Here is a 15,888-nt window from a genome sequence, read left to right on the forward strand (position 1 = left end):
CTGACAGTGGTACATGTGCTCCAGAGGCAGTGCATAGGTCGCTAGACCAGCCCAGGCCAGAACACAACATATTTCTTTCACAATGTAGTGCTCTGCTGAATGTGCCCCGCAGGGATGTTTTTGGTACAAAGTCCTACCTTCTTGGCCAGCTGGGTGAGTGGTTTAGTTCCGGACAAATCTGTAAACCAGTTGTTGATAGAGCTCTGTGACCTGGCAGTAACGAGCCAGAAATTGTCCTTCTGGTTAACCTGCGGCTTCCGTTTGCCTGTGTCTGGAAATGTGTTGTAGCGCAGCTTCTCTGCAATGATGCTGCTGAAATTTGAACTAATCTGTTGGGGTAATAGGGAAGTATGCAATGAACAAGAGATCCTACTGTACATACAACATGAATCATGATTCCCTACATGTGATACAGAGAGAAACATTACGAGTAGAAGATCACCTTTGAGGGATTGAAGTTGACATTTTTAGCACTTCCATGTTCATCCCCTGACACTGCCGGTTGATTATTAAATCCTTGCTTCACATTCAACGCAGTCAATTCATCCTGGAACAAAAATTGACATTAGATCTCGTGAAATTCAGACCATGCAGTTGATAAAGTCAAACAATTAACACCTGAACAGAAAACAAATGGCGAATAGCTCAGTGGGGGATTGAGTAGCTAGATAATAAAATGTTGTTTACAGTTTTACATTTTAGTCATTTAGCAGAAAGAAGCTCTTATCCAGAGCGACTTACAGTTAGTGCATTCATCTTAAGAGAACTCGGTGAGACAACCACATCACAGTCGTAGTAAGTACATTTTTTATCACCAAAGTCAGTACTAGTAGGAAAAGATAATTGCACCTTTTTTTGGGGGGAGGGGGGGGGGGTAATACAGATGTCATATATAAAATAGGGGAGGGTTTCAGACATTCTGGATGTGGCGGAGCGGTTTCTGGGATTGGAGGACTTCTCTGCAAATGAGTTACACAATAGGCTGTGATGAGTCGTACTGCCCTATCAGGCCCCATAGCCTGAGTACAGAGAAATGGAAATTTGAAGAATGGATGAAGTGGGAGTTTGTTTTGTTGACTATTTTAGTTGTGAAGAGTGAGTTAGATTCCCAATCAAGTATGGTTTTCTTTTTTACTTTGAATCCAGTAGTGGGCGGCAATACAACTTTTGGGATGTAGTCCACCCTAAAACCCCACCGAAGGTGGTCATGTCTATATTGGATACAGCTTTTGTCAAATTGCTGCGTAAGTTCTTCTAGACCTGCTATGAAAAGTCAATTTACAAAAGCTGTATCCCCTCTAGACAAAACTGAAGAAGAGCTAGTGTTTCAGATGTTTTTGGAAGATGGGCAAGGACTCTGCTGTCCTAGCATCAGGGGGAAGCTAGTTACACCATTGGGATGCCAAGACAGAGAAGAGCACTAACTGCTGAGCGGGAGTTGACCTCCCATAGGGGTGGGACTGCCAAGAGACCAGATGTGGCAATTATTTTTACTAAGTCTAAGGATCCTATGCCACAAATGCCTGGAAAGTGTACTGATATGTCACTGTAATTAGCAGAAGCTCTACATCATGACCAGTAGTTTCCCACAGCAATCTGTACAAAAGTAGTCTCCTGGCACAGTAAATGAGAGCTCCAGACAGTGTTAGCTTGCTAAATTTAAATGGCTAACGTTATCTAGCTAATTAACTATGGTATTGGTAGCTAAACTAGTAGTTCACGTTTGCTAAACTATATAGTTAGCTAGACAAACATTGTAGATTATAATAGCTAGACACACATACATGCTAACAGTAGCTATGTTAGCACAACATGCAAGGGTTCTCCCCAAAGAATGTAAGAGGCGATGCGCCACCTTCTGGCAATTTTTTGGCAGTTACAGGTGTTCAAAAACGCACAAATCTCTGAGTCCTCTGACTGAACTCAGCAGCACCACCTTGTTAAATCCTGGGGAGAACCCTTAATGGTAACGTTAACTGTTTGCCAATTTGTGAAAATGAAGGCATTTAGCTAGCTAACGTAGCTGCTAAATATGCTAGCTAAGTAGCTAGTTAGTTTGTTATCGATCAAGCTGCTCTAAAATGAATCCGAGTTGTGTACCTAGCTAACTAACGTTACATTAAATGCAAGCAAGTTTACCTAATCTGCAACCATGCAAGTAACGTTAATGGTTCGTGCACTAATTTGATAACTAACTTGAAATATGGCCAAATTATCTCTCGTAAAGTTAACATTTTGGTTACGTTAGAAAAGGTTGAGCCAGCTAACTACGAGCTAGAATGCTACTGTTATCAAGCTAACATTACCTGGTTGATGTTTAGCAAACTGAAAAGCCAAGTAACGTTAGCTGTTCATTGTTATTGCTAGAGAGACTGGCTTAGGCCTGTGATAGCCGTCTTGGACTAGCTAGCAACCGTAGTTAGTTAGCTAAAGGGACTCCTTTCCAAATAACGGTAGCTAGGCTCTTTGTGTCAATTTGTCTTTGTAACGTTGGTTTGAGAAACAATTTAAGTTTCTGACCTCTTTTTGCTTTGGGTCTTGAGGATAAACGTCCGGAGGTCCGAGTCGTGGCCGCTTCAGTGGCCGGTGTTCGTAACTCAGGATCCCAAAAGCAGCCATCATTCAGCGGCATCACAGCCAAGGCTTTTCTCTTTCCGTTGGGCTCACTAGTTACCACAGCCACAAAGTCATAGTTATGGCTAAATCCCGCCTATTTCTCCAATTTCTCTTCTCATAGTCTGATTTTAAACTTAACCACACTGTTAACCTCACCTTAAATTAAGGCCAATAAACGATCCCCCCCCCCCGTTATTTTTTACGAGATAGGCAATTTTGACTTTGTGGCTGTAGTAACTAGGGACAACCCTTTTCGGTCTGAGTCTTGGAAGCCGGAAGAACGCTGATGCAGACAAGAAAACTCAAAATACGGTCGTTACCATAGCCACAAAATCATACACCCCGCCTATTTCTAACATGCATCTGATTTTCAACCTAACCCCAACCGTACTGCTAATTTTATACCCAATCCTAACCATAGATTAAGACCAAAAAGCACATTTTGGTTTTTATTAACTTTTACGATATAGCCCTTTTTTGAAAAATGTACTTTGTACCTGTGGTAATTACATGTCATTTGTAATGTGCCGAATATACATTCATTCACATTCTACAAAATAGCTAATAATATTCTTTCTTCTTTCCACCCATTTTTATTCATACTATAGGTTTGTTTATAAACCGGGTAGTTTAGATCCTGGATGTTGATTGGCTGAAACAGCTTGCATAATGCATAGTCTGTGTGGAATTTACTCTGTTTTATATTGCAACAAAGTATAGATGTCCACATGACAGATCGTGAAATCATTAGCAGTTTAGCAGCGAACCTGGTGAAACCTAATTGTAATTGTTGGCGTTAATTATTATAATTAGTATTCCTCTTCTTCCCCATAAGGCCAAATTAAAATGCCTTGGAGGCCTTGGAAGGTGCAACTAAAGACAGTATGAAGATAGGCAAAAACTGCTTCTCCAATAGAAATCCACCATAAACACTTGTAGACCATGTCATGGCAATGTAGCACCAGCTGCATACCACCCTGCAACCCACTGCTGGCTTGCCTCTCTGAAGCTAAGCAGGGTTGGTCCTGGTCAGTCCCTCAATGGGAGACCAGACACTGCTGGAAGTGGTGTTGGAGAGCCAGTAGGGGACATTTCTCATCGGTCTAAGGAGATCCCCAGGGCAGTGAAGGGGACATTGCCCTGCATAGGGTGCTGTCTTTCAGAAGGGAGGTTAAACAGGTGTCCTGACTCTCTGTGGTCATCAAAAATCCCATGGCTCATATTTTAAGAGTGTTAACCCTGGTGTCACGCCTAAATTCCCAACCTGGCCCCATTCCATCATGACCACCTCATCAGGTGGGTGCTACACATTGATGAGGTGAGTTTCCCCCGACCATTTAAAGTGCTTTGAGTACCTCAGTTGCTAGAAAAGTGCTAAATATATCCAATCCATTATTAAACTTGTGCAGAAACACGTAATTGGGTCTTGCGCCGACCTGCGCATGTGCAGGTTGTCAAATCAAAGGCACTCCTTCAATATGAAGTTGTTTTTGATTCAAATTAAAACGGGTCACTTTTCAATCAAATGCCGACCTTATGACCTCCCAAGAAAATTATCTTCGGTTATAGTCACAGCCGTGTATATTCCCCCTCAAGCCAATACCACAATGGCCCTCAAGGAACTACACTGGACTTTATGCTAACTGGAAACCACATATCCAGAAGCTGCATTTATTGTAGCTGGGAAATTTAACAAAACAAATTTGAGGAAAACGCTACCGAAGTTCTATCAACACACTGTAGTACTTCCTTAGGAAAAACACTAGACCACTGCTACTCGCCTTTTTCGATATGCCTACAAGGCCCTCCCCTGCCCTCCCTTTGACAAATCAGATCACGACTCCATTTTGCTCCTCCCTTCCTATAGGCAGAAACTCAAACAGGAAGTACTCGTGCTAAGGTCTATTCAACGCTGGTCAGACCAATTGGAACCAATGCTTAAAGATTGTTTTGATCACGCGGACTGGGATATGTTCCGAGTAGCCTCTGAGAATAATTCTGACGTTTACACGGACACGGTGACTGAGTTCATCAGGAAGTGTTTATGGGATGTTGTTCCCACGTTGACTATTTAACCAGAAACCGTGGACAGATGGCAGCAAAACTGAAAGCACGAACCACCGCATTTAACCATGGCAAGGGGACTGGGAATATGGCCGAATACAAACAGTGTAGTTATTCCCTCCGTATGGCAATCAAACAGGCAAAACATCAGTACAGAGACGAGGTGGAGTAGCAATTCAACAGCTCAGACACGAGACGTATATGGCAGGGTCTACAGACAATCACGGACTACAAAGGGAAAACAAGCCACATCGCCGACACCGACATCTTGCTCCCAGACAAGCTAAACACCTTCTTCGCCCACTTTGAGGATAACTCAGTGCCACCGACACTGCCTGCTCCCAAGGACTGTGGGCTCTCATTCTCCGTGGCCGACGTGAGTAAGACATTTAAGCGTGTTAACCCTCACAGGGCTGACGGCATCCCTAGCCGCATCCTCAGAGCTGGCTGGAGTGTTTAAGGACATATTCAATCTCTCCCTATCCCAGTCTACTGTTCCCACTTGCTTCAAGATGTCCACCATTGTTCTTGTACCCAAGAAAGCAAAGGTAACTGAACTAAATGACTATCGCCCCGTAGCACTCACTTCTGTCATCATGAAGTGCTTTGAGATGCTAATTAAGGATCATATCACCTCTATCTTACCTGACACCGTAGACCCACGTCAATTTGCTTACCGCCTCAATAGATCCACAGACGATGCAATCGCTATCGCACTGAACACTGCCTTATCCCATCTGGACAAGAAGGATACCTATGTCAGAATGCTGTTCATTGACTATAGCTCAGCCTTCAAAACCATGGTACCCTCCAAGCTCATCATTAAACTCGGGGACCTGGGTCAGAACCCTGCCCTGTGCAACTGGGTCCTGGACTTTCTGACGTGCCGCCCTATGGTGGTGAAGGTAGGAAACAACACCTCCACTTCGCTGATCCTCAACACAGGGGCCCCACAAGGGTGTGTGCTCAGCCCCCTGTTGTACTAACCTGTTGACTGCATGGCCACACACACCTTGAACTCAATCATCAAGTTTACAGATGACACAACAGTAGTAGGCCTGATTATCAGAAATGACAAGACAGCCTACAGGGAGGAGGTGACGGCCCTGGCGGAGTGGTGCCAGGAAAATAACCTCTCCGTCAACGTCAACAAAACGAAGGAGCTGATCATAGGTTTCAGAAAACAGGAGAGGAATCACGCCCCTATCCACATCGACAGGACTGCAGTGGAAAATGTGGAAAGCTTCAAGTTCCTCGGCGTACACATCACTGATAATCTGAAATGGTCCACCCACAAAGACAGTGTGGTGAAAAAGGTGCAACAGAGACTCTTCAACCTCAGGAGGCTGAAGAAATATGTCTTGGCCCCTAAGACCCTCAAACTTGTACAGATGCACAATTGAGAGCATCCTGTCAGGCTGTATCACTGCCTGGTACGGAAACTGCACCGCCCGCAACCGCAGGGCTCTCCAGAGGGTGGTGTGGCCTGCCCAACGCATCACCGGGTCACACTGCCTGCCCTCCAGGACACCTACAGCACCCGATGTCACAGGAAGGCCAAAAAGATCATCAAGGACATTAACCACCTGAGCCACGGCCTGTTCACCCCGCTATCATCCAGAAGGCGAGGTCAGTACATGTGCATCAAAGCTGGGACCGAAAGCCTGAAAAACAGCTTCTATCTCAAGACCATCAGACTGTTAAAAAGCCATCATTAGCCAACTTCCACCCAGTTAAGCAACCCTGCACCTTAGAGGCTGCTGCCCTATATACATAGACATGGAGTCACTGGCCACTTTAATAATGGAACACTAGTCACTTTAATAATGTTTACAGACTGCTTATCTCATCTCATATGTACACGTATATACTGTATTCTATTCTACTATATTTTAGTCAATGCCAGTCTGACATCGCTCGTCCTAATATTTCTATATTAATTCCATTCTTTTACTTTTAAATTTGTGTACTGTTGTAAAATGTTAGATAGTACTGCACTGTTGGAGCAACACCCTAAATAACATCTGCTAAATATGTGTGTGTGACCAATACAATTTTATTTTATTTGAGTGATGACACTTAAGACATTGGCTTTTTCATTCGATACATGGGAATTTAAAACCAGTTAATGTAACTAAATGTAATCGAAAATGTAATCCCCAAAAGTAGTGATTTATCATGAGTGCCATAAAAAATAACTAGAAATGCTGCATACTCAAAGAAAGATTAAAATCTCACCTTTCTGGTATACATAGTTTAAAATTGTTGAGGTGTAGCGAGTTGGACACAAGCTCAAGTATATATGATAAAAATATGAAAATGTAATATTTTATATGACGTATTTCCTATTCAACAAAACTATGAATAAGGCTTGAAATTAGTTACAGGCTTTCTAAATATAGTGTAATCAAATAAAACGACTAACTAAAAGTATTCAGACCCCTTAACTTTTCACATTTTGTCACCTCACAGCCTTACTCTAAAATGTATTAAATAGTTTTTGTCCTCATCTACACAAAATACCCCATAATGACAAAGCAAAAACAGGTTTTTAGAAACGTTTGCAAATCAAAAAAAAAAACGGAAATATCACATTTACATAAGTATTCAGACCCTTTACTCGGTACTTTGTTAAAGCACCTTTGGCAGCGATTACAGCATTGAGTCTTCTTGGGTATGACACTACAAGCTTGGTACACCTGTATTTGGGGAGTTTCTCCCATTCTCCTCTGCAGGTCCTCTCAAGCTCTGTCAGGTTGGATGGGGAGTGTCGCTGCACAGCTATTTTCAGGTCTCTCCAGAGATGTTCGATCAGATTTAAATCCGGGCTCTGGCTGGGCCACTCAGAGACTTGTCCCGAAACCATTCCTGCATTGTTTTGGCTATGTGCTTAGGGTTGTTGTCCTGTTGGAAGGTGAACCTTCGCCACAGTCTGAGGTCTTGAGCGCTCTGGAGCAGGTTTTCATCAAGGCTCTCTCTGTAGTTTGCTCAGTTCATCTTTCCCTCGATTCTGACTAGTCTCCCAGTCCCTGCCGCTGAAAAACATCCCCACAGCATGATGCTGCCAACACCATGCTTCACCCTAGGGATGGTGCAAGGTTTCCTCCAGACGTGACGCTCGGCATTCAGAACAAAGAATTCAATCTTGGTTTCATCAGACCAGAGAATCTTGTTTCTCATGGTCTGAGAGTCCTTTAGGTGCCTTTTGGCAAACTCCAAGCGGGCTTTCATGTGCCTTTTACTGAGGAGTGGCTTCCATCTGGCCACTCTACCATAAAGGCCTGATTGGTGGAGTGCTGCAGAGATGGTTGTCCTTCTGGAAGGTTCTCCCATGTCCACAGAGGAACTCTGGAGCTCTGTCAGAGTGTCCATCGCGTTCTTGGTCAACTCCCTGACCAAGGCCCTTCTCCCCTGATTGCTAGGAAGAGTATTGGTGGTTTTAAACTTCTTCCATTTAAGAATGATGGAGGCCACTGTGAATTCTGCAGAAATGTTTTGGTACATTTCTCCAAATCTGTGCCTTGACACAATCCTGTCTCGGAGCTCTACGGACAATTCCTTCGACCTCATGGCTTGGTTTTCGCTCTGACCTGCACTGTCAACTGTTGGACCTTATATAGAACGGTGTGTGCCTTTCCAAATCATGTCCAATCAATTGAATTTACCACAGGTGGACTCCAATCAAGTTGTAAAAACAAGTCAAGGATGATCAATAGAAACATGATGCACAAGTTTTAATGACTCCAACCTAAGTGTATGTAAACCTCCGACTTCAACTGTGTGTACAGTGGGTCAGAAGTTTACTTACACTAAGTTGACTGTGCCTTTAAACAGCGTGGAAAATTCCAGAAAATGATGTCATGGCTTTAGAAGGTTCAGATAGGCTAACTGACATCATTTGAGTCAATTGGAGGTATACCTGTGAATGTATTTCAAGGCCTACCTTCAAACTCAGTGCCTCTTCGCTTGACATCATGGGAAAATCAAAAGAAATCAGCCAAGACCTCAGAAAAAATTGTAGACCTCCACAAGTCTGGTTCATCCTTGGGAGCAATTTCCAAACACATGAAGGTACCACGTTCATCTGTACAAACAATAGTACGCAAGTATAAACACCATGGGTCCACTCAGCCATCATACCGCTCAGGAAGGAGACACGTTCTGTCTCCTAGAGATTAACGTACTTTGTTTGTGAAAAGTGCAAATCAATCCCAGAACAACAGCAAAGGACCTTGTGAAGATGCTGGAGGAAACAGGTACAAAAGTATCTATATCCACAGTAAAACGAGTCCTATATCGACATAACCTGAAAGGCCGCTCAGCAAGGAAGAAGCCACTGCTCCAAAACCGCCATAAAAAAGCCAGACTACGGTTTGCAACTGCACATGGGGACAAAGATCGTACTTTTTGGAGAAATGTCCTCTGGTCTGATGAAACAAAAATAGAACTGCTTGGCCATAATGACCATCATTATGTTTTGAGGAAAAAGTGGGATGCTTGCAAGCCGAAGAACACCATCCCAACCGTGAAGCAGCATCATGTTGTGGGGGTGCTTTGCTGCAGGAGTGACTGGTGCACTTCACAAAATAGATGGCATCATGAGGGAGGAATATTATGTGGATATATTAAAGCAACATCTCAAGACATCAGTTGGGCAGAACTGAAAAAGCGTGTGCGAGCAAGGAGGCCTACAAACCTGACTCAGTTACAGCAGCTCTGTCAGGAGGAATGGGCCAAAATTCATCCAACTTATTGTGGAAAGCTTGTGGAAGGCTACCCAAATGTTTGACCCAAGTTAAACAATTTAAAGGGCAATGCTACCAAATACTAATTGAGTGTATGTAAACTTCTGACCCACTGGGAATGTGATGAAAGAAATTAAAGCTGAAATAAATAATTCTCTTTACTATTATTCTGACATTTCACATTCTTAAAATAAAGTGGTGATCCTAACTAACCTAAGACAGGGAATTTTAACTAGGATTAAATGTCAGGAATTGTGAAAAACTGAGTTTAAATGTTTTTGGCTAAGGTGTATGTAAACTTCGGACTTCAATTGTAGTATTACTTTTTTAGCTACAGTATACATATGTCCCTTGCATATTGCAGCATACAAGACATTTTTGGACTCACCTTGTTGTGCTCACTTGAACAGAAAGGCGGCACGGTGGTCCTTTGTGAGCAAATTTTTTCATCAAAGTCTGGCATTCTCTGGATTTATGGTGCTTTCAAGACAATTGGGAAAAAACAAGGTCGAATCATGATGACGTCATTGATCTTCAGGTCGTAGCTCTAGAAAGAGGCCCGAGTTCCCGATTTCCATATCTTAGTTGGATGACCGTTCAAAACGTATTTCCCGGTGGGAGCTTGTTTTTCCTTGAATTCCCAGTTGTCTTGAACTCACTGTAGTCAAGTTTTCGCAGTTCCGAGTTAACAGTTGTTTTGAGCGCAGCACAAATCATGCTTCATTGACAGCATGGTCAATGTTGAATGTTTATAATTTTAAACTTGGAAAAGAGCCCCTTAATCCCAGATTTGGGACCACACAGCCACTGTCACTGATTCCTTCCAAACCACTCATTGTTGAATTTACGATTTCCAACTTGTTGTGTAATGTTCATGTCCAATGGCCGTTGAGCACCGATACGTTTTATCTATAATTTCTCTTCATTATTTCTCTTCATATGACAAGGATTAAAAAGGATTTGCCAGCAGATTGTCGACTTGATTCATGATGATGACTGCGAGGTAAGATTATGAAAGTATGATGTTGACATGATCAGTCCAATCAAAGCTACTCTACATATAACGTGATTTGACGTCATTTTATCTGTGGCCAATGACCTTGAGCCTTCTCGGATGGGCACTCTATGGCAGCACCCAAGGGGCTAGAATTTTCAATGTCTATACCCAATACTTGGTGGTGACGTAGTGTCCCCATGAGTGACAGAACACTGAGCCAATCACGGCACCAAGCTCCGTATTCTATGCTGCCTTGCCCCACCACCACAGAAAACACTGAGCTAGGCTGAAACACCTGCATTTTGGAGCTGCCTTACTCAAGTAAACAAAAAAAGAGACCATGTTTGTATTTATTTTTTAACATTTTTGCAAACTGATATGTGACATGTATTAATGTCAAAATAACATTCAAAACAGGAAAGCCCCCCCCCCAAAAAAAAAATATTTTTAATTTTTTGCAAAAAATATGCCAGATACAGTAAAGTGCAAACTCCTGCTTTATGCTGATGATTCAGCCATACTGGTATCAGGGCAGGATACAGTTTACATAGAGACCCTGAGTAAGCAATTGCATTGTGTTAGAGATTGGTTGTCTGACAACAAATTGTCACTACATTTGGGAAAAACTTTATCGATTTCGTTTGGAACAAAACGTAGATTGCTTAGGGCTGACAAGATAACTGTAACCTGTGCAAGCAAGGAGATTGAATCTAAAACAAGTGTATCTTATCTTGGTGTATCCCTGGAGACCTGATTGCTGCTAAAATTCTTTCTAAAATGGTGAACAAATTGACATGTTTATATCGTAACACTAGATATTTTAACATTAAAGTTAAGAAACTGCTCGTCTCAACCTTGATTCAGTGTAATTTTGATTATGCCTGTTCTGCTTGGTATAGTGGGCAATCAAAAAAGCTGAAAAAGAGAATGCAGGTCATGCAAAATAATGTTATCATCAGGTATATGCTGAATGTCCCCCCTAGGACACACATTGTAAGTACAGGAGTTCCCGGTGGGCTTGTTGCCTTTGGAGTCCAGAGTGGACCAACTTAAACTTAATCATATATTTGACATCTTAAATGATTGTGTCCCAGGTTACATGAAAAAACACATTGATATGGTCTATAACCAACAGTCACAATACCAGAGCTAGTGTTATGTCTTGTAAAATCCCAAGAGTAAACAGTACTGTGAGGAGCATGTTTTTCCATAGAGGCAAAGCAAAGAAAAAGTAAAATTAGCTTTAAAAAGCAGGCAAAGGTTTTCATTTGGACAAGTTTGTCTCAGTAAGAGAAACCACTCAATTGCCCCTTGTGTTCCCTACTGCTGGTCAGATGTATTTATTTGAAGGATCGGTATGATGTGCAATTAATAGATTGTTTTAATGTGAAATGAATATGGTTGATTTTTAAGGTTAGGGAGAAGTGCAGTGAATAGTGCCACTTTTTAGGATGTCAATATAAATGAATGTATTTATGGTTGTTTGTAATTTTGTCTTGCATTTTAATCATTATATGTGTTATTGTTTTTACCATCGAGGACCACTTTGGAAACAAGCGTTTTAATTAATACAATGTGGACCTCGAGGTCCATTTTGTTGTATACAATGTGGACCTCGAGGTACATTTTTTGTATATGTCTGTTACTCAAAATAAAATCAATTCAATAGGAGGCTAGCTAACCTGTAAAGTATGGTTCAGTTTGGCCGCATGGTGGCGCTGTTGGACAGGAAAAATCCTCACTGCCATATTGTTTGAGTAAGAGTCTTGGAAAATACAAGATTTGGTTCCAATCGGTTCAGCGGTTCTGTCGAAGAATACGTTTTAAAAGTAGTCAACATCATTGAAAATGGTCCAAAATTCATCAAAAACATATTATCAGTTTTATTTCTGATATTTGGCAAGCGTGGTAAACAGTACCAAAATAAGTTGTCCTAGGGCAGACAATGTCTCCAATTTTTCCTGATGATGCAAGCCAGGGAAGCACCATATGTGAGAACAATGAATGCAAGGACAATATTTCATGTATAAAAAAAAACAAATTTTTATTGGTAAAGCAATGACAAAAAAAAAAAGAAAAACATTTCAGAATATACAATATTTCAAGGCAATCTTTACAATTTATCGAGCAACATATTGCTAATTGCACACCATGTTTGCTCAGTATATGAACATTGTTAGTTTTTAAGGCATCTAGATGTTTACAATCCTAAACTTTGTCCAAAAACAGTTGCAGTCATGGTCTGTGGTTGTTTAGAACTAAAACAATACTGTACTTTTCATTATTTATTCCACAACTGCTGTTCTGCAATCTCATGAATATAACTGAGCTTTATTCCAATACACAATAGAATGATTACACATTGATATACTACATTCCTGCAACAATACAAGAGACTAAATGCAGATACAGTTTCAACATACCAGCATAAGGATAAAATACCCTAAACAAAAGGTTAGCGCAACAAAAATGCTAATCTTGTGCCATAACAAAAGGCATAAGCTACAACATCACTACACTACACAATGACTGATAACTGTAGAGGCACATATATACACTGCATCTGTTAGGATTCACCAAAATGATTACAATATATTAAATTCTGATTTATTATTGACACATTTATTATTATTACTCGACACAAATCTGTGAATATATTCCTGACAGTGATTATGTGGAATGGTTACTTTGGTATCGGCTGTCCAATGATTTGACTGATTAATGTGCTGCCTGTCATGTAATTTTGACTAAATATATCGTTAAAAAAAGTGTATACTTCACCAACCAGCATTGTGGTTTATTCAAGTGATCAGGGGCGCAACTTTCACTGTCCCCTCCAGTTTTCATTGGAATGTAATACAAAACAAGGCAACTCTGTGATTTAGGACCATGCGGACGCTTCCGATCGTTCTGTTAGGAGGTTTGGAGTGTTTATCCGACTGGATCAAAAAATAAATATTGTCCCCCCCAGTTCTAAAACCAAAAGTTGCATCCCTGCAAGTGATATAGATGTACCTGAAAAATAAAGGTAACCCTTGAGTAAATAAGGATACAAAGTATATTGAACGCAGGTGCTTCCACACAGGTGTGGTTCCTGAGTTAAATGAAGCAATTAACATCCTATCATTCTTAGGGTCATGTATAAAAATGCCCAGTTGCCCATTATTTTAGCTACCATAGCTAGAAGGAAAGATATCAGTAGGCAGGTTTCCATTGACAAAAGCAATGTCGCAAAATAAATAAAATGTGTAATGGAAACGGCAGACATAGGATTTTCTGAAGATCAACATTTTTATCCGTTCGACAGAGGTGAATTTATTAACTTTATTTATTAATTTATTAATGCGTAATTTGCCTAAATGGGTAATGAAAACCCTTCAACCACTACATTTTTAGTCCACACTGTAGGTTTTTGCAAGAACATTTAAATTTTTTGGGTGTGACATCATTACGCCCAGCTGTTTTAAATCGACAAGTTAAATGGCAAGGCACCCTAGCAGGCAATCGTTGCATCCATTTTCAACTTTCTAAAAGTCGACCCCCCCCCCCAAAAAAATATATCACTGGACAAGTTAATGGAAACATAGCTACTGACTTTGAAAGAGGGGTCTCAAATGTGCATAGGGGGTTTAAAAGTGTGTGCGTGTGTGTTTCAAGTTAAAGTTTCAAGTTGTATTAGTCGTATATACTGGATACACGAGCTGTGTTCGAATACCCATACTAACGTATTGTATACTACATAATGAGTATATACTACATACTATTAGTTAATTTTAGTATACTGTAAACGGCACAGTATCCTTTCAGATGAGCGTACTTGCTCTTCGCCTGTCTACCGGAAGTTGATGCTGTTGCTATGCAACCTCTTGCTAGCTAGTTAGCATAACAAATTACTACTTAGACATTTTACGACTTCGGGTGTGTTCTTAAATTCAATATGGAGTGCCAGAGTGCACTCGTAAATTCAGAGCGTTGTCAGATTGTCCATTTGTAAATTCAGAGCATTTTGCTCTCGGAGCGCACAATGGAAGCTCGTGCCAAGGAGTAGGTTTGACTTGAGCGTTCTGACCTTACAACGGCATTCAAGCACCCAAGCTAACGTTGGCTAGCTTGCTAGCTACTTCCAGACACAAATGAGACCACTGACCATTTTACTCGCACTAGCAGAGCTGGTTATGCAGTTTTCATGTTATCCGCGTTGGTGACTGTAACTGTGCTGCAGGCAACAATTTAATTATGATTTTTTGCTGACGTTTACTGACACCGGCCATATTCAACTTGTGTTGAGCACTCGTAAATTCATTATTCTGCTCTCTGGTACACTCAGACGAGAGTGCTCTGAAATCTGGGTAGATAGCCAGAGCGAATTTACGAAAGCACCCGAATGTCCGGGAACTTAGGCATACTAACTATATCCATACTATGACCAATAAGCATACTACAGTCGTGGCCAAAAGTTTTGAGAATGACACAAATATTAATTTTCACAAAGTCTGCTGCCTCACTTTGTATGATGGCAATTTGCATATACTCCAGAATGTTATGTTATCACTGTCATGCTGATTGAGTTTGAATAACAGACTGGATGCTTCAAAAGGAGGGTGGTGCTTGGAATCATTGTTCTTCCTCTGTCGATCATGGTTACCTGCAAGGAAACACGTGCCGTCATCATTGTTTTGCACAAAAAGGGCTTCACATGCAAGGATATTGCTGCCAGTAAGATTTCACCTAAATCAACCATTTATCAGATCATCAAGAACTTCAAGGAGAGGGGTTAAATTGTTGTGAAGAAGGCTTCAGGGCGCCCAAGAAAGTCCAGCAAGCGTCAGGACCGTCTCCTAAAGTTGATTCAGCTGCGGGATCGGGGCACCACCAGTACAGAGCTTAACTCAGGAATGGCAGCAGGCAGGTGGGAGTGCATCTGCACGCACAGTGAGGCGAAGACTTTTGGAGGATGGCCTGGTGTCAAGAAGGGCAGCAAAGAAGCCACTTCTCTCCAGGAAAAACATCAGGGACAGACTGATATTCTGCAAAAGGTACAGGGATTGGACTGCTGAGGACTGGGGTAAAGTCATTTTCTCTGATGAATCCCCTTTCCGATTGTTTGGGGCATCTGGAAAAAAAGCTTGTCCGGAGAAGACAAGGTGAGTGCTACCATCAGTCCTGTGTCATGCCAACAGTAAAGCATCCTGAGACCATTCATGTGTGGGGTTGCTTCTCAGCCAACGGAGTGGGCTCACTCACAATTTTGCCTAAGAACACAGCCATGAATATAGAATGGTACCAACACATCCTCCGAGAGCAACTTCTCCAAATCATCCAGGAACAGTTTGGTGACGATAAATGCCTTTACCAGCATGATGGAGCACCTTGCCATAAGGCAAAAGTGATAACTAAGTGGCTCGGGGAACAAAACATCGATATTTTGGGTCAATGGCCAGGAAACTCCCCAGACACTAATCTCAT

At 41.6% G+C, this 15,888-nt stretch overlaps 1 protein-coding gene across 3 annotated transcripts in view; it reads right to left on the minus strand.

The window, feature by feature from the left end:
* LOC139581090 (mediator of RNA polymerase II transcription subunit 12-like) overlaps positions 1-2,885 on the minus strand; it is a 69,118-nt gene extending 66,233 nt beyond the window's left edge. Inside the window, exons 1-3 of one of the 3 annotated variants that reach the window (XR_011676141.1) lie at positions 2,521-2,885; positions 443-547; positions 138-329 (exon numbers count right to left, since the gene is read on the minus strand). Coding sequence is in view for 2 of the 3 variants with exons in the window: in XM_071410475.1 (XP_071266576.1) it covers positions 138-329; positions 443-547; positions 2,521-2,622 (399 nt within the window). In the remaining variant the exon portion in view is untranslated. The remainder of the gene's footprint in view (positions 1-137; positions 330-442; positions 548-2,520) is intronic. The other 2 variants (XM_071410475.1, XM_071410473.1) reach the window with 2 other exon arrangements.
* Between the last annotated feature and the right edge of the window lie 13,003 nt (positions 2,886-15,888).

This window comes from Salvelinus alpinus, chromosome 7 (assembly GCF_045679555.1).
Source record: "Salvelinus alpinus chromosome 7, SLU_Salpinus.1, whole genome shotgun sequence".
Lineage (NCBI taxonomy): Eukaryota > Metazoa > Chordata > Actinopteri > Salmoniformes > Salmonidae > Salvelinus > Salvelinus alpinus.